The following is a 25835-nucleotide window of genomic DNA, read 5'->3' as shown; positions in this document are numbered from 1 at the left end:
TGTGGGGCTCGATCCCAAGACCCTGAGATCATGACCTGAGCCGAAGAGGCTTAACCCACTGAGCCACCCAGGCATCCTGTCTCTTTATCTTTTTAAACATTTTATTTAAAAAAAAATTTATTTTTAAGTAATCTCTACACTCAACATGAGGCTTAAACTCAAAACCCCAAGATCAAGAGTCTCACACTCCACCCACCAAGACAGCCAGGTGCCCCTCTTTGGTATCTCTTTAAATCAAAAGTTAATACTTGTCTTCACTAGGGAAAATCAACAATAGTACCTGGGAGACCACTATGCCTCAGTTTACTCAGTTTATAAGACAAGACATCCCATGGAGGAAAATCCCTTACTCCAGACAATGAGCTGTGCAAAGTGTGTCTGGCCAATAACTAAGACAATTATGAGGCTCCTTGGGCCACTGCAGGCAGAACATTCCTAACTTCTCTGAAACGGGCACGCCATTAATTTGACCTACCCACGTCCTTGCTAACCATACCTTTTCCCTGGGAACCTGAACATAGACAGACATTTTCTGAATTCAGATTAGTTCTTCAGTACCCTCCCATTCTGGGCCTAAATGTCATAAACCTTCAACCTATAAGCACACGAGAGAGATCTCTCCAAGCCCTTAACTTCGTTAGAATCGAGACCCACTTCTCTTGTGATCCAGTGGCAAGAGCCTCCCCACCTTGTTGAGGGGTAGCATCTGAACTAGTAGAGTCTTTTGTCAGCTTGGCTGGTCCTTCATTCACTACCATCTTCATTGCTTCCTAAAATTAGTTACACCTTTCTTGGTAGGTCGATTTACCTCCTGTGAACCCCAAGACTTTCTCTGAGGTGCTAAGACTGTCAGGCAGTCTTAGCTGTGCTAAGACTATCAGTCACTCTGTTAAGCAATCAACCCAGCTTCTCCTGATCAGCAAGTTATTTTGGTAGCCATTTTGCAGCCCACAAAGCCCGACAATCTTAATCAGAATTTGTCCCAAACTCTCATCCGAGAGATTTCAGATTATTAAAAAATAAAAACTAGCACCACACTTTCCACATGCCTTGTATTTTGGCTAATATTACTAATACAATCATGGCCGCTCTTTGCTCTCATTCCTACAGGCTCTACGCTCCTGAAAAATGCTGGTCACTAGCAGGCTGCGGGCTTATCTCTGCTGGAAAAGAACTACAAAGGGACCAGGAATGTGACTGCACTGTTGAGGACCAGCTCATTGGAAGATCTAACCACGATATTGTGTTCCTCTCTCCCATGCCCCATACTCACACAAATCTTGGTGCACGAATCAAAGGAAAAAGAAGCAATTCTTCAGTTAGTTTCCCAGAGTCCTGCAACCTGGGAGCAGGGTTGGCAAAGGAAGAGGGAGAAAAAGGGGAGGAGGGGAGGTTTGCTTATTTCTATCAGGGCTGCCTTCCCCTCCTCAACTCTGCTGTCCCCTGCCTGCCCCAGGGCTGACTCTGGGGCATGTCAGACCTGAAGCAGGGTATTCTCAGGGTACCCTCATCCAAAGGACATGCACAGCTCTCTCCAACGGAAAGCTGGTTCTGGTGACAAGAAAGGGCAGCCAAAGGCTAACCAGATGCCAGTTAGAGGAGGTGACAGAAATAGGCATGGTGTTTGTGTAAATGGAGTAAACCGGCCCTAAATCCCAACTGCCAGGGCTGTCCCTGTTTTCCTTTGTCTATTTTCGGGCCTCTGGGCCTTCAGAACAGACTCCAGGTGCTCAGAGCAGCAGCTAAGTCAGAAAACGCTGTGCCCCAGCAAGGAATGGAGCTGCATTTGGAACCTGGATTGGAGGGTGTCCAACCAACAGGGCTTTGGGGTGGGGAGCAGAAGATTGGCCTTCAACAGGTAATCCCAGATAGCAAAGAGCTGAGGGGATGACTAAATCGCCAGGACCCTGGGCTCTGCTGGACAGAAACCTTACCACAGTTAGAGAAGTCCTGAAGTGCGAAATATTGGAGTCTCCTGACACCAAAAGTGGTCAAGCCCACTCGCGGGGTCATGCGTCAGAGAGTGGCGAAGCTCTCCACCTTGAGCCGGAAGGTGGGCTCCTAACTCTTAGGAGTCTGTACTATACTTAAAAGCTTGCCCTGACTTTCACTTTGGAGTCTTCGGTCTGCACTATGCAATATGTCTGTCACTTACATACGGGGAGCTTTTTGGTGTCGCTGTGATTTCTTGGATCATGGCCTCAATCCTCACACTGTACGGCAAGCAGCCCCGGAGGCGGGCCCCTCCTAACCAGTCCCTTCTCCTTCAGGCCACCCTGTAATCCCTCGAACTTCTTAGTACCCCACGGGCGCCAGGCTAAGCCCTGCCGCGAGTTTTGATCACAGAGCAGAATTAAGAAAGAAATACCAAGCTGGAAAACAGCTTAACGCCTTTAAGAACTCCAGGGTAACGGGAATCCGCAGAGGACAGGCCAGCCAGGTCGTGCGGGGTAATCAGGTTGGAAAGAGGAACTCCGCTGTTAAAAAAGAAAATGAAAAGTCTCTCAGAGTGTAGACACCCAGAGAGTCGACGAACTCCGAACCGCCTGTTGCGCTCTGCCCGCGTCTCCAGCGGGAGCATCCTCGGGAACCCGGAGGGGGGCGGAGGTGGCGCGCAGGGCAGCGCGTCCCAGCAAGGCCAGCTCCCGGGGAGGCTCACTCTCGCAGGCGGGGGCGACGGGCCGGCCGGATTTGTGACGTGCCGGGGGCAGCGCCGGTGACGAGGCCACCACACAAAGCCGGGGCGGGGGTCCCCAGGCCAAGGGCCCCGATGGGATGGGGAGGGGGCGGGGAGCGAGGCGCCCCCGGGCGCCGGGGCCCCGCGCAGTATTAAAGTGAGCGCGGAGTTGGCGGCGGCGGGGGCCTGGCGCTGGCAGCGGGGCGGCCGCGAGCGCTCGTCGCGCGCCTGGCTGCTGTGGCCGCGCTGGCCGCCGGCGCGCCCGGCTTGCCGAGGCCGCGCCACGCCCCCTCGGAGGTGGAGCAGCGGCCAGGGGCGGGTCCGCAGCTGGCGGCGCCCGGGCCCGGGGCGGGGGCTGTGGCAGCAGCTGCAGCAGCGGCGGCGGCAGCAGCGCCAGGAGCTGCTGCAGCGGAGGCGGAGGCTGCTCCTGGACGCGTCCGGGCCGCGCAGCCGGAGCCCCAGCCCGGAGGCACCGGGCGGTGCGCTGGGTGCTGCTGCTGCTGCCACCGCCCGCCGACCGCCGCCAGGGCCCCCGCTGCCGCCTGGGCCCCGGCCGCCTCCCGCGCCCCCGCCGTCCCCGCCCGCGTGTGCGCCCCAGCCGGGACGCCGCCCCCGGCCGGGTCTCCACTTCTCGGCCGCGCCTCCCATGACAGCGCCCGCGCGAAGATGGCTGCGAAGGGCGCGCACGGCTCCCACCTGAAGGTGGAGAGCGAGCTGGAGCGCTGCCGCGCCGAGGGCCACTGGGACCGCATGCCCGAGCTGGTCCGGCAGCTGCAGACGCTCGTTGTGCCCGGCGGCGGAGGCAACCGGCGAACCAGCCCGAGCGCCGCGATCACCTCGCTGGACACCGGTGAGTGAGGGAGGAGGCTAGCTCTCGAGCGCCCCGCGCGCAAAGCGCGCCGCCTCCTCCAGGAAGCGGGCCCGACTGCTCCCCGGCCGCGACGGCCTCCTTCGGTATTACCCTTCCTGTAGTGCTGGTTTTAGGAGCAACCAGAGTAACGAGGAAGGTTCTTATGCCCCAGGAGAAAAACCACATGCAGGTTTGGGCGCTTTGGGGGAGAGAGAGAAACGGCTCTCGCTCCCTGCCCTTTGGGATCATGTGGGCAGCTCCGCCTGCTGTGAAATGGTGGTATCAGCACGGATCAGCTCAGAGCAAGGGCTGGACTCCTAACGCCGTCCCTCCACCCCGCACCCGGTCCCTAAACTCCTTAAGGTGAAGGCTATCTGTCTCTCTTCTTGGCCTCACCTCCTGCCCCAACCTCCGAGTCCAGTTGACAACAGTGCTCTGTCCACAGCAGACAGGGCTGCGTTGGCGAGAGCGCCAGGGTGGGGTGGTGCAGTGGGGAAGAGGCCGGCTAAGCCTCAGTTTCCTCATCTGCGGTCGGGCTCGGGACCCTTCTAGCCCTGGCACTCGGTGACTTTGGCAGTAGGGCTGGTTTGGCTGGGCTGGGCTCTTACTCTGGGGCCGGAAAGCACCCCGATGTGGCAGTCAGGGGTAATACCCCGCCCCAGTCTCCAGCCTCAAATCCTGTTCCTGGTGCCCACAGCTCAGGCTGGAGCGCCCTCCCCCTGCCCTCTTCGTGCACCACCACTTTAGAGCCTTGTGGAAGGAGGCAGGGAGTCAATGAATGCAGATATGAAGAGGTTTAAAGACTGCCCAGCCTGTGGAATAATAATAATAGTAGTAGTAGTAGTCATAGCTAACATTTACCCAGCACTCACTGTGTGCCAGGCACTGTCCTACTAAGCATTTCAGTCAACTCATTAATTCTTCCCAACAACCCCATGAAGAAGGCACTCTTGTTTGCCTCACTTACAGATAATGGAGACAGAGGCTCTGAGAAGTTAAATAACTTGATCATCTAGTCAATAAGTGGTAGAAGCAGGATTCGAATCCAGGCTTCTGAGTATATCCTTTTAACCACTGGCACTGTAACCTCTTAATGATGTGTAGCACAAAATCCCAGTGGGAGGAGTTGCCAAAAGAGATGGGGAGGCAGCGAGGTCACCAGAGGGCAATTGTGTGGTAGATGGTAGAGCTCAGAGGAAAAGGAATTTTTGGGAAGCAGCAGAATGTGTGCTGGTCTCAGGCTGGGGTTGGGAAGGGCAAAGTGTGTTTGCCCAATGAGGAGAAGGATAGAAAGATGCTGAGGGGGCTAGTGACAGAGACAGACAGACAGTCAGTTTGGGGCTTTGAGATCAGGCTGAGCATGCCAGTGAGGAGCGATGTAGTGGTGTGGGGCTTCTGAGTGTGGAAAGGAAATGGACCCATACAAAGAGCACTGGGGCCTGGGTGAGTTAAGGGAATCTGAGTAAGGTTGGCCGCACAGAGAAACAGGCTGGGCCAGCACAGGAACTTGACCTCCTCAACTTCATATGGGTCTGTATTTCCTAAACTGATTTTTAGAGGTCTCAAGGAGATTACATAGTTAATTGGTATTCCAAGAAGAAAGAACTTAGGGAGGCCAAAAAGTAAAGAAACTGGACCTAATAGATTCAAGAGTATTGAACAGACTTATTTTTTTAACTGCAGGACTTTTCAGAGCCTTTATTTTTATTTACTTATTTATTTTTAAAAAGATTTATTTATTTATTTGACTGAGAGAGAGAGACAGTGAGAGAGGGAATACAATCAGGGGAAGGGGGAGAGGGAGAAGCAGGCTTTGGGCAGAGCAGGGAGCCTGATATGGGGCTTGATCCCAGGACTCTGGGATCATGACCTGAGCTGAAGGCAGACGCTTAACAATTGAGCCACCCGGGTGCCCCTTTATTTTTTTTTAACAAAGATTTTAGTTACTTATTTGAGAGAGAATGAGTGAGAGAGAGAGAGCATGAGCGGAAGAAGGGGCAGAGGGAGAAGGAGAAGCAGACTCCCCACAAAGCAGGGAGCCCAGTGTGGGGCTTAATCCCAGGTCCCTGCGATCACAACCCGAACTGAGCCACCCAGGCACTCCTTCAGCGCCTTTAATATGTTCACTTGCCTATGATGTACAAGCCAAGGTTAGAGTATAAATAGCACATTTCTCAAACTTGCCTTGACCATATTCTATGAAGCAATATTGGGAAACACTGATATGATACAGTTTATAAATGGTATTGTATGGTTATAAAATGTTTTCCCTATTTTTTTTTTTTTTTAATTCTTGTAAACAACCTTGTAGGGAGAGCAGGACTTATTGTTTCCATTTTAGATGTCGGGACACCAAGGCCCAAAGAGGTCATGTAATGTGTATGTGGCAGAGCCTGTATACAAGCCTCCGTTCCTGCCACCAGGTCTACCACTAGTGAACGTGGGGGCGGGGCATGAGGCACCTGGCTTGGCTTCACTGTGGGGACTGCCTGGCACAAGGAGGGAGACTCAGGGGAGCAGTGGAGTCTCTCCCGCCAACTTTTGAGTTTGGTTCTGCAAATGATTTTTCTCCCACTGTTAAATCTGGACACACTATCTCGGCACACACAGGCACACACACACACAAGGAAGGAAAATAAATGACTCCTAAACCTATGCATAGAGCACTTTTTGGATTGTCTGCTATGTTGATTCTCTCCTCATGGTTCCTTGATCACTCGAGGAACTGAGGGCCTGTTTTTTTTGGAGCGGTGTAGCACTGACCCCTTCAACCCAGAAAGGAGATTCTTATTGTACTACATGGCCTGTTAGACTCTTAGAGTCAGTGACCAGAAGCTTCAACAGTTACATATTTGAGGAGAGGAGAGGGAACATATTGAGGGGGGGAGCTAAACCCCAGTTGAACCCCATTTTGCAAACGGAGGCCCTGAGCCCAGCTTGTATCTGCAGGGTTTCCTACAGAAGCTAAAAACCACTCCCAGGCCATGTTTTTCAGTTCAGGGGGCCAGAGGGGAAGACTCCCTGGGGGAGTGTCCTCTGTGGGGTCTGGTGGGAGTGAAGAGTCAGGAGATGCTCAGGTTGAGGGGCCCCTGCCCCCTCTTCTCTGGGGAGGCTGCTCCCACCACCTGCCCAGCGGGGAAGTGCCCCTGTTTGCACATTTGCTCTCAAACACATCCGGCTTAGATTCGGTCAGGATGGAGCAGGGGAACCCCAGAGTGTGGCTGGCTGTGATGGAGTTGGTTCATGTAAAAACAAAGAACCCATCCAGGTAGTTAAAGAAAAAGAAATGAATATTATGAAAAATTTCCAAAACCTCAGAAAAGCAGAACAATGAATCCCATGTATCCATTAACCAGCGTCAGTGATTATGAACTCAAGAATGATCTTGTTTGAGCTACACCCCAACCTATTTTTTTCCCCACACTGAATACTGTAGTAGGTACTTATTAATAAGAACCCTTTCAGTTGCAAAGAGATTTATTTACAGTGGAGTGTAAGCACATACCTAAAGAAGGGGTGACCCTTGGGAACCAGTGTAGGATCCTAAAAAAAAAAAAAAATTGGTTTTTGTTTTTGTTTTTTTAAGATTTTACTTATTTATTTGAGAGAGAGAGTGAAAGAGCACAAGCAGGGGGAGCAATAGAGGGAGAGGGAGAAGCAGGCTCCCTGCTGAGTGGGGAGCCCCATGCGGGACTCGATCCCAGGACTCTGGGATCATGACCTGAGCTGAAGGCGGACACTTAACCGTCTGAGCCACCCAGGTGCCCCAAAAGTGGTTTTCCTTAATTAAGATCAGAGGTCTGTTACACTAAAGAATTCTAAAGAGAAAGGAGGATTTCAGTAAGTCAGAATGTCATAGACAAGATGATTTGGTGTGAGATAAGATGATGGTTTAGATAGTGGGTTGAAATTTCTTTCCTTTTTGCAGTCTTCTATTTTATGTAATCAATTGTATAATCCTTTCTTTTTTGGCCAAATAAGAGCTCTTTTGAAAAAACAACACCACCATACTATTATCACCCCCCACCCCCTCACCCCCACTGTTAAAATCTAATGATTTAATTTTACAGTTCGGATCCTACATATTGCATTTGCTTAGTAGTTTGGGTGCCTCTTTTCTCCCACAGTATTTTTTTTTTATGAAAATCTCAAACATTCGGCAAAATTAAGCTGTACTTGATCACTTGTCTCCCCTCTATCTATATAGCCACCCATCGAAGAGTCTCTTAATCTGTAGTCACCCCCCATCTTTTTTTTTCTTTTTTAACTAAATGACTTTTTTTTTTTAAACCTGAACTGGAGATTGTTCTGAACGTTTCTTCAGTTGGCGTTAGAGGGGGTGTGTTTGAGGCAGGTGGCCTCTCACTAGTTTTGGCCTCTTCCTCCTCTCGCTGTGGTTACAAGTTCCCAGCCCTCTGTGGTCTTGTGTGGTAAGCAGCTGCAGAGACCACTGTGTCCCCGTTTGACTTCGTGGGGAAGGGCGTACCTGGCTGGACCCAGGTTTCTGACTGCAGATCGGCAGGCTAGGGAGATGGGGCACCGCCCTGCAAATGTGGTTTCTGGGGAAGGGGCAGGTATCTATGAAGTGGGTCCCTGGGACTTAGCACCCTGAGAGCAGATGGGAAGGTAGCTGCTAGAAGCCTTCAAAACCAGGTGGGTGGGGAGCCTCAGGGGCCTCAGTGGGGGCCTCCTCGGGGCCTCTGCCCAGGGTAGGGGGCTGGACTGGGCTGCACGAATCCCTACTCAGGCTTCCAGAATCTGTTTCACTGTCAGGAAGGGGAGAAGCTGGAACACTTTACCCAAATCTGGGTAAGGAGCAGGTTTCAGACAAGATGATAAAGAGCCATATTTTACCTTCAGAGAAGGAAGAATGGGAAAACCTCAAAACCACCTGGATTCTTATTGAACAACTGGAAATCTAGAACTTTTAATTCTAAAATAGTCTTCAGTCTCATAGACTGACCAGTTGGGAATGGTGGGATGGTCAGAGGAAGGGGAAGGATGGTAGAGTAGAGAGAGAAATGATGTGGGCAAAGAAGAAAAGAAAGTCAGTTCAGTTCCCAACACCTGCTGAATGTCTGCTAAACCAAACACAGACTCTGTGTGGGGGGTGAAGGGCAGGGGTGGGGGCGGGGCAGGGAGTGGTGCACAAGAGGCAGGAGAAGGCGGGGAAGTGTTAGTTTACAGAACGGTCTGAAACTCACAGGTATGTGACAGTAAGAACAATTCTTATCCCTGCCTTTGGAATTGCTACTGGAATTCCTATTTGGAAGTCCTATTACTTGGAATTACTATTACCTTTGAACGGACTGTTCACAGCCCTTAGACTTCTTTATTTCTAAACCACCAGGAGCTCTGGTCTGCATGGGCTGCAGGGCAGACAGCCTGTGGTTAGGTCACCAAATGTGGTATGAAGTTGTTGTGGGCTGGGACCATAGCAGTATTACGTATCTTTATTATCGTCTATAAAATGGTAGTAATATCCACCTTTTAGGGCCGTGCAGATTAAAGGATACTATACAATAAAGTAGTCGGCACTCAATAGGCCCTCAGCAAACACCCTCCCCCACCTTTTGCAGTGAAAGGGACTCTATGGTCAGGGCAGTGCTTACTTTCATGTCTTTTTTGTTTTTTTGTTTTTTTAGCTGCCTCTCATTTTTTTATTATTCAAGTCAACAGATTCAAAATTGTTTTGTCACATTATAATCAACTGGGTGACAGACACAGACCACCCCAGTCCACCCACCACACTTGGAGCAGCACAGGTTCAGAGGACACACCCCTTCTTTTGAGGAGAGGTGTGTGCCCTGGGGAGTATTTCCAGATTCAGGGTTGCTGGGGAGGAAGCTGGTTTCTCTGGGCTTGAAAGGAACAGCAGAGCCAGCTCCGGCCATTGGGTGCTAGAGGCAGGACCTGGTGGGGAGCAGCAGGTGAGCGAGAAACCAGCCCAGCAGGACTATGGTGGGAGAAACTCAGTTTCCTCAGAAGGAGCAGGTTCCTAACACTCCTCAGGTTGAACAGGTGCAAACCAGGTTGGAGAGGGAGAGCCCCAGGCCCGGTGGCCCACAGCTCGGGAATGCTGCTCAGGCCCCCACCGCTCAGCAGCCCAGCCCTCCTCCTAGCTGAGATTTGGAAAGGGAAAAGATCGTCTTTCATTCTTGATTTGACTTAGATTTTATTTTTTTAATTTTTTTTATTTTTTTAAAGATTTTATTTATTTATATGACAGAGATAGAGAGATCACAGGTAGGCAGAGAGGCAGGCAGAGAGAGGGGGAAGCAGGCTCCCCACTGAGTGGAGAGCCTGATGTGGGGCTTGATCCCAGGACCCTGGGATCATGACCTGAGCCGAAGGCAGGGGCTTTAATCCACTGAGCCACCCAGGTGCCCCTCAAATTTTATTTTTGCCTCGATAATATAGTCCCATGGGTCAACCTTCCAAAGGGACCAAAAAGTAAAGAGTGAAAAGCCTCTTTCCGTCTCTGCCACCTTCCCCGTAAGCCAGGAAGGCCATCGGGATATGTGTGTGTCCCGTCACGTGTTTATACATAAACACACGTTTGTGTCTGCTGTGTGCCCTCTGCTTTCTTACTGATTTGTCTTGGAGTTCATTCTCCAACAGCGCAGACAGACCTTCTCATTCCTTTCCGTGGCAGTGCAGTGTCCCTTTTTATGGAAGTGCTATGCTTTATTTAATCAGCCTCCTGTCGATGGACATAAAAGTTGTCTCTAATTTTCCACTATTATAAATAACGCTGAGTGACTTTCTCCATCAGTCATTGTACATACATGCCAAGACCTCCCTCTGTAGCAGTGGGATTGTGGAGTCGATGGGGTGCACGTAGTTTTGATGCACATCATCAGGGTCTTTCGAGAGGTCCCACCCACTTCTGCACCACTGGGGACAGAGGATAGCTTGGACAAGAACTTTTTTGGGCAGTTCCTCCAAATGTTAATTTTCGAAATCACGGGACGGACAGCAAAAGATCACTAATAGACTGTGGCATCCTCAGAGGGAAAACCTCCAGGGACCGTTCTCTGGGATCTGGGCTTTCAGGCTGTTCTCTGTGGGGAATTTCCTCTCCGGGGAGAGACTCTTCAGAGGCCTGCAATTTGGAGTCCGTGGGTTTGAGCTGTGAGCAAACTGCAGGGGTCCTGAGAGTAAGGAGTGGCATTCCTGGATGGGTCTAAGAATGCCATCCTGGCAAGTAGAAAGGGCTCTGGGAAACCTGGGGACCAAGCAGACCTTCCTGGAGGCATTTTGGGTTGGCCCGTGACTCCCCGAGCCTCTTGGCTTCCTCACCCAGCCGTGGAGAGGGTCCAGTTCCCTTGGCAGCTGTATGCTGGGAACTTCTGTGGGGTGGAGGGCCTGGTCCTCACCCTGGTTGCAGGGAAGGGGCAACGAACCAGTCACACTGAGCACAGCCACCAAAAGGTGGTCGTGAAACCATATGTGATCTCAGAGCCCTGGGGATCCCACCCATTCCCGGGGTCGCTACTGCTGTGGGTAGCAGGCATGTGGTGGTCACAAGCCTGGAGGTTTCAGTGCTGTGTGGGGAGATGGCAGATAGAACCAAACAGTACAAATTCCCCTGCCGGGCAGTGAGGTCTGGAGATAGGCTGACATACGGAGAGAATTCCAGAGAGTGCCAGGACTGGACATGTCCATGATTTGCCCTGCTCCACCAGTGCATCTGCTTCCCACCTTAACTCTTTGCTTTCATTGCTAGGTTATCCCTGGTTATGGTAAAATACCATAAAACTACAGAAAACCAACTCTGGTTATACGGAAATTGGGAGCTCATGAAAATGCATTAAGTTGCCTCCGATATTTTTCCTCTTGGGCTGTTTTTTGCGGGGGATTCCTTCTTGGAGTAAGAACTTGCTACCCACAATGGGGCATGGGTGTGACTTTGTCCCTCATTTTAAATTCTGAAATTCTGGGAATTTGTCCCAGGTCTTAGGAGCTTTGCCTCCCCAGCCACTAAACTATAGAAAATAAACCCAAAGAGGCAGTTTGTGCTGTGAGTATGATAGAATGCCTGTGTTTTGACTCTCAAGGCTGTTTAACTTTATGAAAACTGGGTCTTTATTTCTTTTCTCAGATTCAGGCTGCTCCTGTGCTGGGGTGGGGTGGCTGGGTGGCTACAGGGACATGGGCTAGTGTCAGGGGATCTACCGTGTTCAGGGGATCCCTGCCCTGTTTTTCAGATGACCTTGGGAAGTTGCTCCTGGCCGAGGCCCTCCTGGAGCAGTGTTTGAAGGAGAACCATGCCAAGATAAAAGACTCCATCCCTTTGCCTGAGAAGAATGAGCCGAAGATGAATGAAGCCAGAAACCACCTGAGTAATATTCTTAACCACGGGAGGCTGTCTGTAAGTGGCAAGACCCCTCCTCTCCTCTCTGTCTTGCCTCCCACCTGCTGGTGTGCAGGGTCCCTGGCTCATTTGGTCATCTGAGCAGCAAGGCCCCCTAAAGGGTTGGCTCCGCACTGTTCAGCACAGTGGCCGCCAGCGGCGTGTGGTTCTCCAGCACTTGCAATGGGGCCAGTCCAACCTGAGATGTGCTGTAAGTGGAAAACACATGCTGGAATCTAACCATGTAGCACAAAATGAGGAGTGTTCAAGGTGATTCATTCTTTATACTGATTACGTGTTCAGATGACAATATTTTGGATAGACTAGATTAAATAATATGTCCTATTAATATTAATTTCACTTAGTTTTGCCTTTTTTTGGATTTTTTAGAAATATTTCTTTTAACTATATTTTTAAAGATTTTATTTATTTGTTTGAGAGAGAGTAAGAGAGCGAGCGAGCACAAGGGGGACAAGCAGGCTGTCCGCTGAGCAGAGAGCCTGACTTGGGGCTTGATCCCAGGGCCCCAGGATCATGACCTGAGCCAAAGGCAGTTGCTTGACTAAGCCACCCAGGCACCCTATTTTTGCCTTTTTTAATGTGATTAGAAAATTTTACTAGGAAAACTTAAATTATACATGTGGTTTATGTTACAGTTCTGTTATACAGTGCTTGGTTGAGCTAGTATGTGCCTGGTCCTTTGGGCTCTTTGGCGGTTCCAGGGAAATAAGACCTCAGTGAGCGCATGATTTGGTTGGAAACAGGCAAACATGTGAAGCTGGCTAGTGACAGAAGAGCTCAGTAACAGGGCAAGCCCGTTTAATTCTATGTGCATTTATTGAGCACCTACTATATAAAAGGCACCAAGGGAAGTATCATCAGCTCTCTCCAGACCTTTGCTGCTTCAAGCACGGTCCAACCACCTGTGGTATGGGTATCATCCAGGGAATGCAAAATCTGGGTCAGAATCCTTGTGTTAACAAGCTCTCCTGGCAATTTCCTGTGTACATTAAAGTCTGAAACTGGTCTGGATTACAGTGTATCCTGAGCTGTAATAGAGGTATGGGTACATCATTAGAGACCCAGACAGGACATGATTTTTCAAGAGATGTTCCAGAGTAATAGATTAATTGACTTAAACATTTATGGTGGGACACCCAGGTGGCTCAGTCACTTAGGCATCTGCCTTCAGTTCAGGTCATGATCCCAGGGTCCTGGGATCGAGTCCTGTATCTGGCTCCTTGCTCCGTGGAGAATCTGCTTCTCCCTTTGTGGGCTGCTCCTCCTGCTTGTGCTCATGCTCTCTCTTTCTGTCTCTTTGACAAGTAAATAAATAAAATCTTTTTTTAAAAAGGCATTTATGGTAACTGAGGGCACAAGGCATTGTACTCTGAGGGTGCTAAAGATGAATCCAGTGTGGAGCCTGCCCTCAGGCAGGTTGCAGGTTTACTGGAAAATAAGTCCTCTTGGCAGATTGTCCTTGGTGGACTGTGACACATGCCACAGGAGTAGTGTATGTGAGGGGCAAGTTCGAGGGGGCTACTGCTTAGGGTGAGGTGGGGAGTCAACCCAGGGTGATGGTAGGACTAGAATTGGACTCTTGTGGTTGGTGGGGGGACGGTGGCTGGACCTTGAAGGTCTGGGGAGGGTTCTGACATATAGAGGTAGGTTAGGGCATTCCAAGAAGGAAGCAGTATATCATTTAATGGTTCCTCTTATAAGATTTTCATTAAAGTACATCAATCAGCGGGATCAAAAGGAACAGTGAGAAATTAGGTTATGGAGGTACTTTGGGGCCAGGGAGGGGGGACTGAAATACCAGGCCAAGAAGTGTGGGGCTTTTTCTGTGGTGGAAGTATATGGGGAGTTTAAGGATATTGCCTTCAGACTCCTCAGCAGGGATGACTGTAGGCGTGGGAGGTTTTGTATTGCATTAAACAAACTAGCTCTTTGACCTGGAGAACCTCCCTTGACCTCTTGGGCCCTCCAGTTCCTCATCTGCCAGTCAAAAGGGCTGAACTGGATTAATGGATCCCAAGCTTCCTCCCTCCAAAACCCCTTTTAATTTTGTTCCTTTTCCAGACTCCATTAACTATTTAAAAAATTTTTTTTAAGATTTTATTTATTTATTTGTGTGAGAGAGAGAGCGAGTAAAAGCAGGCAGAGTGGCAGGCAGAGGCAGAGAGAGAAAAGCAGGCTCCCCGCTGAACAAGGAGCCTGATGTGGGGACTCGATCCCAGGACCCTGGGATCATGACGTGAGCTGAAGGCAGCGGTTAACCGAGCCACCCAGGGATCCCTAAAAATTGTTTTTACAGTAAAACAACTAGGGCTTATTGTTAACAAGTCATTAATTTTGAATAATAAATAAAAGTTCTTCTTTGCCAGCCTCAAGGCCACCCCCATCCCCGGAGTTTAGTGCTGGTCACCATTTGGTGTATGCCCCACACACCTTTCTCTGTGCATTAACGGACACACATATACACACATCCACACATCAGGCTTTCTTTTCTTACTAGAGCCATAGGCTCCATTTTTGACCAGACTTTCACTTGGAGCTCTCCCCAGGGCAACACTTCATTCTTTGTGTTGGCCGGATAGGGTCCACATATGTTATCAGGAAAACCATCTGTATGCCCAATCACGCTTCTAAAGAACAGATTTTACTATGCTTTCTTCATGAAAGACATACACAGGCACCAGCAGCACTCAGATAGTCACGGTTATTCAGGCCAAAGCCAAAAACTTGTTGTTGATTAGGCACAATCAAATATCAAAAGTCCTTTGTGGGATTCTCTGCCTTACCCCGAAGGCCAGGGTGTGGCTGGGGGACGGTCTCTCCTAGCAGCAGATGAAGCCCCAGCTGGAGTGCTGAGCATCCCGAGTAGCTCTGATGAGGTGGGGGGAGAGGTGGGCAGGGTGGGTCCTGAGGCCCATCAGGGCAGTTTGGAACCTCCTGCCTGCGATCTCTGAGATCCTGTCTAGCTCCGTTCTAACTTTGGCTGTAACTTTGGCTGTTCCCTCCCCCTACCACAGCACCAGGCACTGTGCCATCTCATTGGTCCTCTCCGTAACCTGCTGTGGGAGTTACTGTTATCCCCCTTTTCCAAGGGAAGAAACTGAGACCCAGGAAAGGTTCGTCACTCAGCCAACACTAGGCCCGTTCTGTCCAGTAAGGACATTAAAACAAAACAAAAAAACAAATAAAAACGAAAACAAAATAAACAGAAAAACCAACCCAACAACAAGAAAACCACCATCTTGTATCATCACTCCATAAAAGTGAAAACATCTTGACACCAAAAAGCAAGACGGATATGCTTTCAAGGTAAAGGGAAGCTCTTAAAGTAGTATAAATTTCGCATCTGAAGCACTCACTTGGTCCTTAATTTTCCCCCAGCTTGGTGGAAGCTCTGTTGGGAGCTGCCATTGGTCCAGCAGGAACCACTAGGAGCTACACCCTGTCATCACACCCTGAAGTGTGTCCTTCTGAGCTCAGCTGCCCTTCTCCACATTTACAGTGGAGCAGGATAATGATAATGACTTGCGCCTGTATTTATCTAACTCCTTCCTAAAGAAAAGTTCAAAGCCCTTTTCTGGACTTGGGTTACTCTGCTGCTTTTGGCATTGCTGTGCTGGGAGGTGAGGGGTGGGCGTCACTGTCTCGCCCTCACCCATGGTGAAGACAAGCCCGAGCAGTGAGAAAATGGGCCTGTGGCTTGAACCAGTATGGGGAACAGCAGAATCTTTGCCCAGCAAGGGGAGACCGTGGGCCATAAGATTCTGGGAGTGCATAATTTGTGGCCCTTGGTGGAGGGAGTAGGTGGCCTATTTGGGGAGACTAGCAAATGTGCTTGAAAAATTCAGCCTTGGAAGTTAACCCATAGTCAAAGCAGGTCAGGCCTACAGGGGCTGACAGGGTCCACTTGGCAGAGGCATTATAGGAGTTCAGCAGCAAAAGGAGTCCCCTGGTACTCAGGGAGGCTTCTAGGCTTTAAAAAAAAAAAAAGAAAAGAAAAGAAAAAAGAAGAAGGAAAAAAAAAAAAGAAAGAAAGGAAGAGGTGGGCCTGAGTAAGCTCCCAAAGGATGAAAGAAGATCTGGATGGACCAAGGGGAAGGGGGAGACTTCCAGATAGGGAACCGTGTGAGCAAAGGCAAAGGAAAAATGTGTATTTACAATGACCCAAACACCAGTGCACTAGGAGACTTTGGCTTTGCTCTGTTCCATATCTCTTGGTTGGCTTCTGAGAGGGCAGTGGGTGGTTGGGAGTAGTGGAAGCTTTCCTGGGGACTATAGGTTCCCCAAACTCCAATCTCCCAGAAGGAAAAAGGGGTGGCACTTTCCTGCTGGTGACAGAGGCCAGGTTGGGGGCCAGCACTGTATCTCCAAGGAGCTTCATGGACACAACTGCTGCTGGGGGGTGGGAGCCGTGCCCAGAGCCTGGCGCAGAGGGGCGGTGGGCTGGCAGAGCACAGACATGGAGGCAGAGGGCTGGAGAAGTTGTCACGGAAAGTGGGAGATACTGGAGTAGGACTGGATGCATGCCCAAGGGCATGACTTTGGGGCAGGGCTGACCAGACCTCCTGGGGCCTGAGGGAGTCCCCAAGAGTCTTTGTATGGAGTGAAGATTTAGTCGTAAGCAGCACTGGAGAAAGGGAAGAAAACAAGTTTGAATTCAAGCACTTGACTGTGTACTTGAGATGAAGACAGTGGCCCTGCAGGCCTTGGCTCTCCTGCCTTCCTCCCTCACTGCTGATGGGGCCGTTCTCCCCACCCAGGTCCTGCTGTCGTGGCTGTGCCTTCAGCCGCTGGCCCCTTACCTGCACAGCTTCTTTCCATAGCTTTTTACCTCACTGTATATTTGTACAGATAATCATGTAAAGAGAACTCCCCTCCCAGTTATGTGAGCTTCAGGCCCCACAACATTTGGCTGGGTCCCTGATTCCCCGCTTGTGTTGAGAACCAATGCCTGAATTCCTGAGCATTAACCTGGGGCCGATGCCCATGGGGCTTCAGGAGAGAGAAGACCGAGCCCAGTCTGTAGGCTGCCCAGAGTCTGGTTGGGGGCATAAGACATGCACACACATTGGGGCGCCTGGGTGGCTCAGTTGTTAAGCGTCTGTCTTCAGCTCATGTCATGATTCCAGGGTCTTGGGATCAAGCCCCAGCATTGGGCTCTCTGCTCAGTAGGGAGCCTGTTTCTCCCTCTCCCCCACCCCCTGCTTGTGTTCCCTCTCATGCTGTGTCTCTATCAAATAAATAAATAAAATCTTTAAAAAATAAAAAAAGACATGCGTACACACACACACCTGCAACAGTTAGGCACTCATGTAAGAATTTCAGTGAAAGCCATAGTGCAGGCATGGGAAGCAGGGAACTGTCACATGTGCTGGATGGCCAGTGAGGGCTTCCCGGAGGAGGGGCTTTGGCCAGCTGGCATGGCTCCAAGGGAGGAGGCAGGGGTTCATCCCAGGGTGTGGGGTGGGGCTGGGTGGGGGGAACTTCGGGGCAGGAACCCACTAAGGGGTCTGTTGCCCTTTCAGCCGCAGTACCTGTGTGAGGCCATGCTGATCCAGGGCAAGCTGCACTACATGGAGGGCTCATACCGAGATGCCATCAGCATGTATGCACGGGCCGGGATCGACGACATGTCCATGGAGAACAAGCCACTGTATCAGATGCGGCTGCTGGCAGAGGCCTTTGTCATCAAAGGTAGGTGTGGGCCCAGCGGGGATGCCGTGGCTCCCCACCTCTGTGTTCGGCCCCTTGCATTCTGGCCCCACGTGCCAGCAGCAGGTGGCTGCCGTAGGCCACGTAGGTGCCGTGGTGGCTGTTGGCCAGCGGCCAAGATATATAACCCCTAGTAGCACTTGGGCCCTGACCTGCGGGCAGACCCCAGCAGCGACCAGGCACGCCAGGGTGCGCTGGTGGGCGGCAGCCACCAGGCCAGATGTCAGAGGACTCAGGTTCCCACCTTGGCTCTGTCAAGAACCAGTACCCCACCTGCACATCCCTGGGCAGGTTACCGCTTTGCCTTTCCTGGCTTAGCTGGCTTGTGTGTGGAACAGAGTTGTGATGCCTGCCCTCACTGGGGTGACCGTGACCAGGAGGCGTCCTCTGGGTCACAAGGTTGAGAGAGCCTTAAACGATGTCCCTTAAATGTTGTCAGGCTGGTGCCGGTGACTGACATTGGCTGCCAGTCGGGTACCCGGTGGTTTAGAGCAGCCTGTCCCTCCTCAGGTATTTGTGGGCACCTGTGGAGAGCACCCAGGGGTGGGCAGGTCAGAGCCAGTTCCCAGAGGGAGGGGTGTTCTAGTGAGATCCCAGGCACTCAGGGTCAGTGATGTAGAAATTTCATAATACAGGGCTATGGATGGTGGCCCGCTTGGGACACTATTTGGTGCCCTTGAACTGACCTTGAAGGGGTTACACGTTAGTAAAAGCCTGACCCCAGAACTTGTGCTTCGGGTTCCTCCTTCCCCGGATCTATGAACCCTGGGATTGCAGTGCCCTAAGGGATGGCCCTTGGTGGCAGTAAAGTGTCCTAGGAGTCCCTCTGCCCAGATTGTTGTCAGGAGTCTTATATGTTTGGTCATTTCCTTATTTCAGCACCGACCAGTCCCCAGAGAAAAGTCTAGACATGCTTACGACCATAGGGGGATTGGGTGTCTGAGATGGTAGAGTGTTTGCTACCTTCTCTGTTTTAGGTAGGGACATTCTCTCCATCTTACACATGGGGAAACTGAGGCCTAGAGAGGATACATACGGTGCCCAGAACTGCCCAGAGATTTGTACTGGAACCTCCCCACTGTCTCCTTAGGGTCCTGGGGATTGACTGACATCTGTGCAGGGCATGGCCTACTTTGACCCTGGCTTTTGCTGGAGGGCTGTTTGTCCCCCCAGGTCCCTTTCCCTTTGGAGAGACCGTTCACATCATGGCAGGAAGTCTGCCGAGATTGTCACCTTGGACAGACATAGCACCAGCGTGCAGGAGGGCAGGTGTCATGTGGGATGACCCATTAGGTGGGGTCTTCTCCCTGTGCTCTCTCGTCCCTTTTTCTGTGCCCTAGCATAGGCCAGTCATGGAGGCTTGTTACATTTAGCATTTGGGACTTTGGGGCCTCTTGAAAACCACTGTGCCGTGGACTCCCCAAACCTAACACCCTTCCGTGGGGGCCCTTTCCAGCACTTTCTCCTGTAGACTTGGCTCTACCTACTGCTCCCCATTTCCTGCTCTCTACTCTTTCCAGCACGCCTCCAGCTTCTTGGGGGAACACAGTCCTGGTGCTCAGAGGTCCTGCAGGGGAGGTAAGGAGCCAAGAGCCACTGGCGTGGGCTGCTTGGTCTCGGCCTGTGCTAGCTCCCCGCCTCTCACTGACTGCTTGTGGCCTCCCACTTGCCTGCCTCCTCTCTGCTCCTCCTCCCTGTTCTGTTGCGGTGACTGTGCCCTGCTGCTTGGCATGCTGAGTCTGACCTGACCCTGTGTGTGCTTGAGATCATGCATGTGGCCTCCAGGGTGAGCAGGATGTTGATTATCCTAGGTTCCGGGGGACCTCGTGGGTTTCCCCGTGCAGAGAGTAGGGGATGGGGGTGGAGGGTCATGGGGTTGTCTTAATCTCCCACAGACAGGGTGGCTCCAACAGCAGAGATTTATTTCTCAGAGTTCTGGAGGCTGGGAAGTCCAAGATCAAGGTCCCAGCAGGTTCGGTATCTATGAGGGCCCTCTGCGTGGGTTGCACATCGCCACCTTCTTGCTGTGCCCTCACATGGCCTTTCCTCCATCTCTCTGTCCTCTTCATATAAAGCCACTAATCCTATCACTCTCATGGCCTCATCTAAACCTAATTACCTCTCAAAGGCACCATCTCCAGACACCGTCGCATTGGGGTTTCGGGCTACATACAACATGGGAGCTGGGGGGAGACACAAGCATTCAGTCCATCGAAAGGATGGTGACGGCAGAAGGCCACAGGACTCACAGAATAATAATAGTTACGAATCCCTCCCTCCGTGCCAAGTATGCCCTGCCCTCACTGAATCTGTACAGTAACCCTGAAGAGGAGTTGTTCTTTTCATTCCCTTGTTGCAGACAAGGAGTTATGGTCGACAAGGTGAAGAGACTCATGGGTTCCCCTGGAAATGGCAGAGCTGGGATTGATCGAACCTGGGCAGCCAGAGCTCAGAGATGGCCCATGGGAGGGCTGTCAGACTCCTGGATGGAGGCAGGTCATAGAAGCAATCTAGGCCCATTCCTCATGTTACAGACATGCAAGCGAGGCTCATGGGAGTGGAGCGACTTAACCCAGGACAGCAGTCAGCTTGTGTTTGACCTAGATGCTCTCCCCTGAGGCAGCCTCGTGGCTGCCAGCAGTGCCTCAGGCTCTGTCCATCTCCAGGTGGCCTCCTCCAGGAGCCTGCCAGGCCAGGCCATTACGCCACAGCTCCTTTACCATTTTGTGCTGGGTTCTGCTTCGTGGTTCCACCTTGGTACCGTCCAGTGGGGCAGAGGGTTTTCTTGGCACACCTGGCTGGAGGGAGGAGGATGGGGCTGTGTGTCACTGGGGAGTGTGAACTGGCCAGGCCTGGGGGCTCAGTGGGGGCACAGTGTGTGGGTAACTCTAGCGTGGAGCTCCTATTCTTATTAGGGGAGTCAGGAGCAGGCTCAGGGCCCAGAAGGCATAAAAATTCATGCAACTCACCCACTTTCTCTTCATGGCAGAGGGACCTGGCAACGTGTCCATCTGAGGCATCGCTCATAAGGACTAGGCCTTACTCTGAAGTCAGGGGGATGTGGGTTAGACCAGAAGATGCTTTCTGATTCTCAGGGAGGGCCCGAGACACCAACGGAGGCACTTGAGAGAAGGGGCACTTGAGGCAGGCTTGGGTTTCTCCTACCTGGAATGCAGAAATGGCACCTGCACAGGTGTGTGTATTGCCTGGGGCTTCCACGACCCTCCAGCTTCCATAAGGGGTTTCATCCGCGTCTCTACTCTCTGAGATGGGAGACAGTTGTTATTCCCACTCTATGGATGAAGAAACTGAGGCCTGTGTAAGGTCATGCAACCTACAAGTAGCAGAGCTTACATTGATGGCCAGGTGGTTGTCTCTCTCACATTTGTGTCCTGCCTGTGACACAGGAGCCCCCCTGGGGAGTAGATTACAGTTACCGTGGAGAAGGGTTCGCACAGACAAGGAGAGTACAGATGACACAGAAACCCCAACAAAGGAGAGGTTCCCCGCAGTTCCTGCAGAAGCCAGGGACTAGCCAGGAGGGACGATATCTATGGGCACCGTCCTTCTGTCCCTGATGGTGGCCCAGAAGAGGGCCTACCGGGCCTTGATTAGATGGGGGGCTTCAGCCTCTCCTGGCCTCCATTAGCCCTGCATTGACTAGGAGCCGCAGCCCCCAGTGAAGCCTGGAGCCACCGTCCCCTGGGTCCACTTAGTGTGAAAGCAGCCTGGGGCGGTGGTGTTGCTGGGCGAGCTGGTCGGAAAACTTCCTTTTCTGTGTCGACATCAGTCACTGTGGATTGGAGTGGCAAATGTGCTGCTCTCCTACCCTGTTCCCCAGGCCCTGCAGTGGCCCCCTTGTGACTTCTGTCAGCCCCCCACCCCCTGACCGAGCATGTCAGACCAGGGGAAAGGCTTGGAAAGGCAATGTTTGAACCCATTCCAAGTACATGTGATAGGTATTTATTTTATTTTTAAGGTTTATTTGTTAATTAGAGAGCGAGAGTGAGTGCAGGATGGAGGAGAAGCGGTGGGGGGTGGCAAGAGAAACTTACGGGGACTCTATGCTGAGCGCGGAGCCCGACTCGGGGCTCAGTCTCATGACCCTGAGATCACAACCTGAGGCAAAACCGTGAGTGAGATGCTTAACCCACTGTGCCACCAGGCGCCCGGTAGATACCTGATTTTATGGTGTTGCCCCGCCACCATCTTGGTTTGTTTTGGGGGAACGTCTTCCATTTACTTTGGATTCACTTTGGTTAAAAGGCAATCAAGAATAATTTAGTTTCGAGGCCCTTCTCAAAAGGCCTGTCTGCAGTCCTGCCCACCCTTGTGAAGCCCTTGGCAGAGCCTGCTTGTGTGATTCTGTGTGCTCATGGCCCCTGGCCCCACTGAACTTGAAGCCCCTGGGGGACAGGTGGTCATTTCTTCTGCACCCCCAGGCTTCTCTCCCTCTTCTCCCTTCCAGAGCCATTCATGTTCCAGCTGAACGAGTTCTGCTCCTGGTGTCCCCCACGTGATCTACAGAGTTCTGCCCCTTCACCTTTCCTTGAGCTGCTGCTCATGCCCAACAGTCTCCTTCTTTATTGACTGAGCACAGAACTAGCACTACGACTCCCTGCAGGCGCAGTTCAGGTCCCTCTCCACCAGCAGGTTTCCTGCGGTCATAGCTGCAAACTGTAGCGTTCTCTTCCTCCTTGAAGCTCATTCGGACCTTGACCAAGTCTCCCCAGTTCGAAGTCAGTATGTTCCTCCTGCCAGGCATCTGGCCTCTGATCGTCGTACTCCTCCTGATCCCTGGCCCATGTCTTCCTGGAGAAAGTGAAATTTGCCAGCAGTGGCTTCAGCCTGCACCTGCCAGGGATGCCCGGATGAACAGTTAGGGTCCCTTCCCTTGAAGGGAGTGGCAGTCAGGTGAGCAAAGTCTGCTGCTCGTGTGATGTGGCTCTGGGGGAAGCAGCTGCATTGGAGGAGGAGCTAAGCATGTGGGAGCTATGGCCAGACTGATGAGTCACAAGCTCTAACTGGTGCCACTCTTTCCTGTCCAGTCCCCGGACAGACAGACCGATCATAGTGTCAGTGGAGTCTACCACTTGGAAAAAATCAGGAAATGGAAACACCCCAGAGGTGGCTAGTCTGTAGCTTATTTCTGTGGCCTGCTGGGGGCAGGGCAATGAACTTCCTGCTGGCCATGGTGTACCCGCCATGGGGCTGCCCCCACTTCTGTTCTATGGGGAGCTCTGCCTTGACACCTGAGAGGGGCATTTGCAAAGTGCAGCTCCTCAGCAGCCCAACTTCCAAATGGGGGTAACATGCCTGGGATTGCCTTAAGAGTTGAGTGGTCTGAGGCCTTGTTTTCCAGGTTTGGGGTTGGTCTGGCTCTGATGCTCTCCAGAACAACCTAGGAATAAACCTTTGGACATTTGGCATCAGATCATCTCTGTGGATAAGAAACTAGTACCAAAGGTTTTATTGACACAAAACCGTTGGCTTTAGATCCAAACCTAGAGGTTTCTGTCTCTGCAGCAGGCCTCAGGGTTCCTCTCAGCCCCCAGCCCTCAGTTTTAGTGGGTAAACAGTGGGCTGGGTTGGGGGTGCTCACGCCTCTTGCCGGCAAGCTGCATTTAGCCCTGTAACATGGGAGCCACAGCACAGGGTCCTTGTGAGATCATGGGGGAATCAGGCCTTTCCCAGGCCCTAGCCTTAGCTCTCCATAGGATCTGGTCTTCCTGTCTCCTATGGTGTACCTTCAGCAGGAGCAGAGAATTTCCAACCCTCAGGTGCCAGGGTGGCTCAGTCAGTTAAGTGTCCAACTCTTACGACAGCTCAGGTCTGGATCTCAGGGTTGTGAGTTCAAGCCCAATGTTGGACTCCATGCTGGGCATGGAGCCTACTTAAAAAAAGAGAGAGAATTTCTGACCCTGATTATTTGACTTGACTCTCAGCCACCTCGGATTATTGTCCACAAGCAAAACAGGCCCCTGAACTATGCTGTATTATCCAGAGGGATTGCCAGGATTGAAGCTTGCCCTTTTTGTAAGCCTCACTATGGACCCTAAGAAGTATCCAACGTAGGCTAATATCCTGAAGTATTCTTCCAGGTGCCCTAAAGCTTCAGCCTTCACCTCAAGATAAAATAGGCTTCATTTCAATAGGCATTACTGCCACTGTGTATCTAGAATCCCAGTTTCTTAGTTGGGAGATGGTGATTCCTCACTCATATCTGATCTTAACTCAGCCAGTCTTGCACTTCAGAAATTGTCCCCTCTGATATCATGCTTCTGGGGATCAGTTTCCTTATAATCAGACTTAGTGTTATAATGACAGAAATGCAACTCCAGTTAGCTGGAAAAGCAACAAGAAAAAGGAGGAAGGCACTGGAAATGAATGCACCCATGTAAATAGAAAGTCAAGGTAGATAGTTGGGCATCAGGCATCGCTGGATCCAGGGGCTCCTTGTGTTGATGTCTTTCTCAGCAGCTCCAGGTTTACATGGTTCCGTGCATAGCACTTAGAACGGCAGGAGGAGAGAGTGCCTCATTAACCTGGCTTGGTCTTCTCTAGGTTCCGGAGTTGATGCCAGAGGTGGGATTTCTCCACCTGAATCTTATGCACTGAGTTGCAGGAATGGTTCCTCAAAGGAAAATCAGGTGCTGTTACCAAAGTAGGTGAAAGGTATGGAGGGCAGAATCCCAGAGCTCAGGCAGCTCAAGTTACTCCAGTAGTGACCAGGTCAGGACTTGAACTCAGGCTCCCTCTGACTCCAGCATTTGGGGTCATCCCTGATGCCCCGAAAAGCATTTGTTGGATTGAACCACTCTGTCGCAGAGGGAAGTGAACGAGCCCTAGCTGGTTGTTAGGCTTTTCCAGGTTGACTTGGAGGTGAACCTGAACTTAAGGAGGAATCATGTGCAGTTGAGTAGAAGAGGTGCCTTCCAGATAAAGGAAAACTCCAAAGAGAAGGCCCAGGAGAAATGGAGGTGACTTGTTGGGGGATGGGTGTGGGACTGGCTGGGAAATGAGGGGGCATTGAGAGCCTTGTGGTAAAGCTCAGGGTGTCTTTTTGCTGGTGTTCTAGAAGTTTGGCTCTAGGTAGCCGTGCATTGATGGGCAGGCAAGAGCTTCAGGGCCTGCACTGCTGGCACCTCCAGCTCTCCCGGCTCAGCCCTACAAGCCACGCTGTCATTGTTCACCTCTCAGAAGGCTGTTCCTGGCAAATGGCTGCCTCTCCCTAGGGCCTGTGTCACTTCCTTTTCTCTGTTGCTATCTCAGTGTGGTAATGTGAGGGAGGAATGACCGCTCATTTCTCCAGTGATGAGTCCTGCCCTTTTTTTTTTGTCTTCCTCCCAGCCCAGCACCAGGGAGGCCGCAGTCCATGCTCTGGACAGGCTTGCCACCAGCTGACAGGTGGAAGATGGGGCTTCCCGTGGAGGAAAAATGGCCTCGGTTCTCCCCCCGCATACCACAGCTAGGTGCTAAATGGTGAAGGTGCCGTGGGAAGTAAAAATGTAAAAAAAAAAACAAAACTAAAAAAAAAAAAAAAAAAAAAAAACCAAAACTATTAGCAGCTTTGAGAGTGATGACCCGCAAATTCTCTTCTCACTCCTTGAGTTTTTCTTTTTGTTTTTCTGTTCTCTTTCAGTCAGTGCAACCCCAAGCTATTCTGCTCCCACCTGGGAACTTGTGGCTTATTGAAACCTTTGAAAATAAAGACACCAGGCTGCTCCTAGGAGCAGAACATAGTGGCATATTTGGTTTGGATTTTTTTTTTTTTAGTCCTGGTATGGCAGGAATTAGCTGTTGATTTTGGCTTCCTTTGCAAAGGGGTGTGGGTCGCTGGCCTTGTGGGGAAGCGGGTCAGGACTCCTGGTGCTGCTGCCCTGCCCCCACACCGCAGTCCTGGGAGCCAGGGCCTGGCCTCCAGAGGGAGAGAAACCAGTGGAGGGGAATGCTGCTGGGGCATCTCAGAAGGGACTAGGCGTGTTCTTTGTGCATGCACCTGGCCTTTGCTGAGTGCCTTCCTGGGCTGGGGTGTGGAGTGCTGCTAGGCTTTGAGGGGGACAGTCGAGGCCCCAGTACCAGCATGAGGGCCCATCCCCTAGCAGGGTGGATGGCTATAACTCAGCCATCAGATATGCACGTGAAAAGTGGGCCACCAGGGGCTGGCCAGAGACTTTGGGAACCCCTGGGGGTCACAGCAGGTAGGGGGAGACACAGGGAGT

The 25835-nt window shown here is 51.5% G+C and overlaps 2 protein-coding genes across 10 annotated transcripts in view; one reads left to right on the top strand and one right to left on the bottom strand.

The window, feature by feature from the left end:
- Positions 1-3418, bottom strand: part of LOC111155862 (multiple coagulation factor deficiency 2) — a 38454-nt gene extending 35036 nt beyond the window's left edge. For 5 of the 8 annotated variants that reach the window (XR_002641158.1, XM_022516285.1, XM_022516289.1 and 2 more), the window contains exons 1-2: positions 2369-2777; positions 1274-1342 (exon numbers count right to left, since the gene is read on the bottom strand). The gene's annotated coding sequence lies outside the window, so the exon portion shown is untranslated. Of the gene's footprint in view, positions 1-1273; positions 1343-2368; positions 2778-3373 lie in introns of those variants that run through there. The other 3 variants (XM_022516290.1, XM_022516288.1, XM_022516294.1) reach the window with 3 other exon arrangements.
- The window catches only part of LOC111155861 (tetratricopeptide repeat domain 7A), a 115358-nt gene continuing 92776 nt past the window's right edge, over positions 3254-25835 (top strand). For both annotated transcript variants that reach the window (XM_022516283.1, XM_022516282.1), the window contains exons 1-3: positions 3254-3527; positions 11738-11901; positions 17427-17595. In XM_022516283.1, coding sequence (XP_022371991.1) covers positions 3344-3527; positions 11738-11901; positions 17427-17595 — 517 coding nt within the window. In that variant the 5' untranslated portion in view covers positions 3254-3343. The remainder of the gene's footprint in view (positions 3528-11737; positions 11902-17426; positions 17596-25835) is intronic.

The sequence above is a fragment of the Enhydra lutris genome, unplaced genomic scaffold (genome assembly GCF_002288905.1).
Source record: "Enhydra lutris kenyoni isolate GAN:26980312 unplaced genomic scaffold, ASM228890v2 scaffoldscaffold44, whole genome shotgun sequence".
Taxonomy (NCBI): domain Eukaryota; kingdom Metazoa; phylum Chordata; class Mammalia; order Carnivora; family Mustelidae; genus Enhydra; species Enhydra lutris.
The sequence above is the reverse complement of the archived record's forward strand: the minus strand, read 5'-3'. Positions and strand labels throughout refer to the sequence as shown.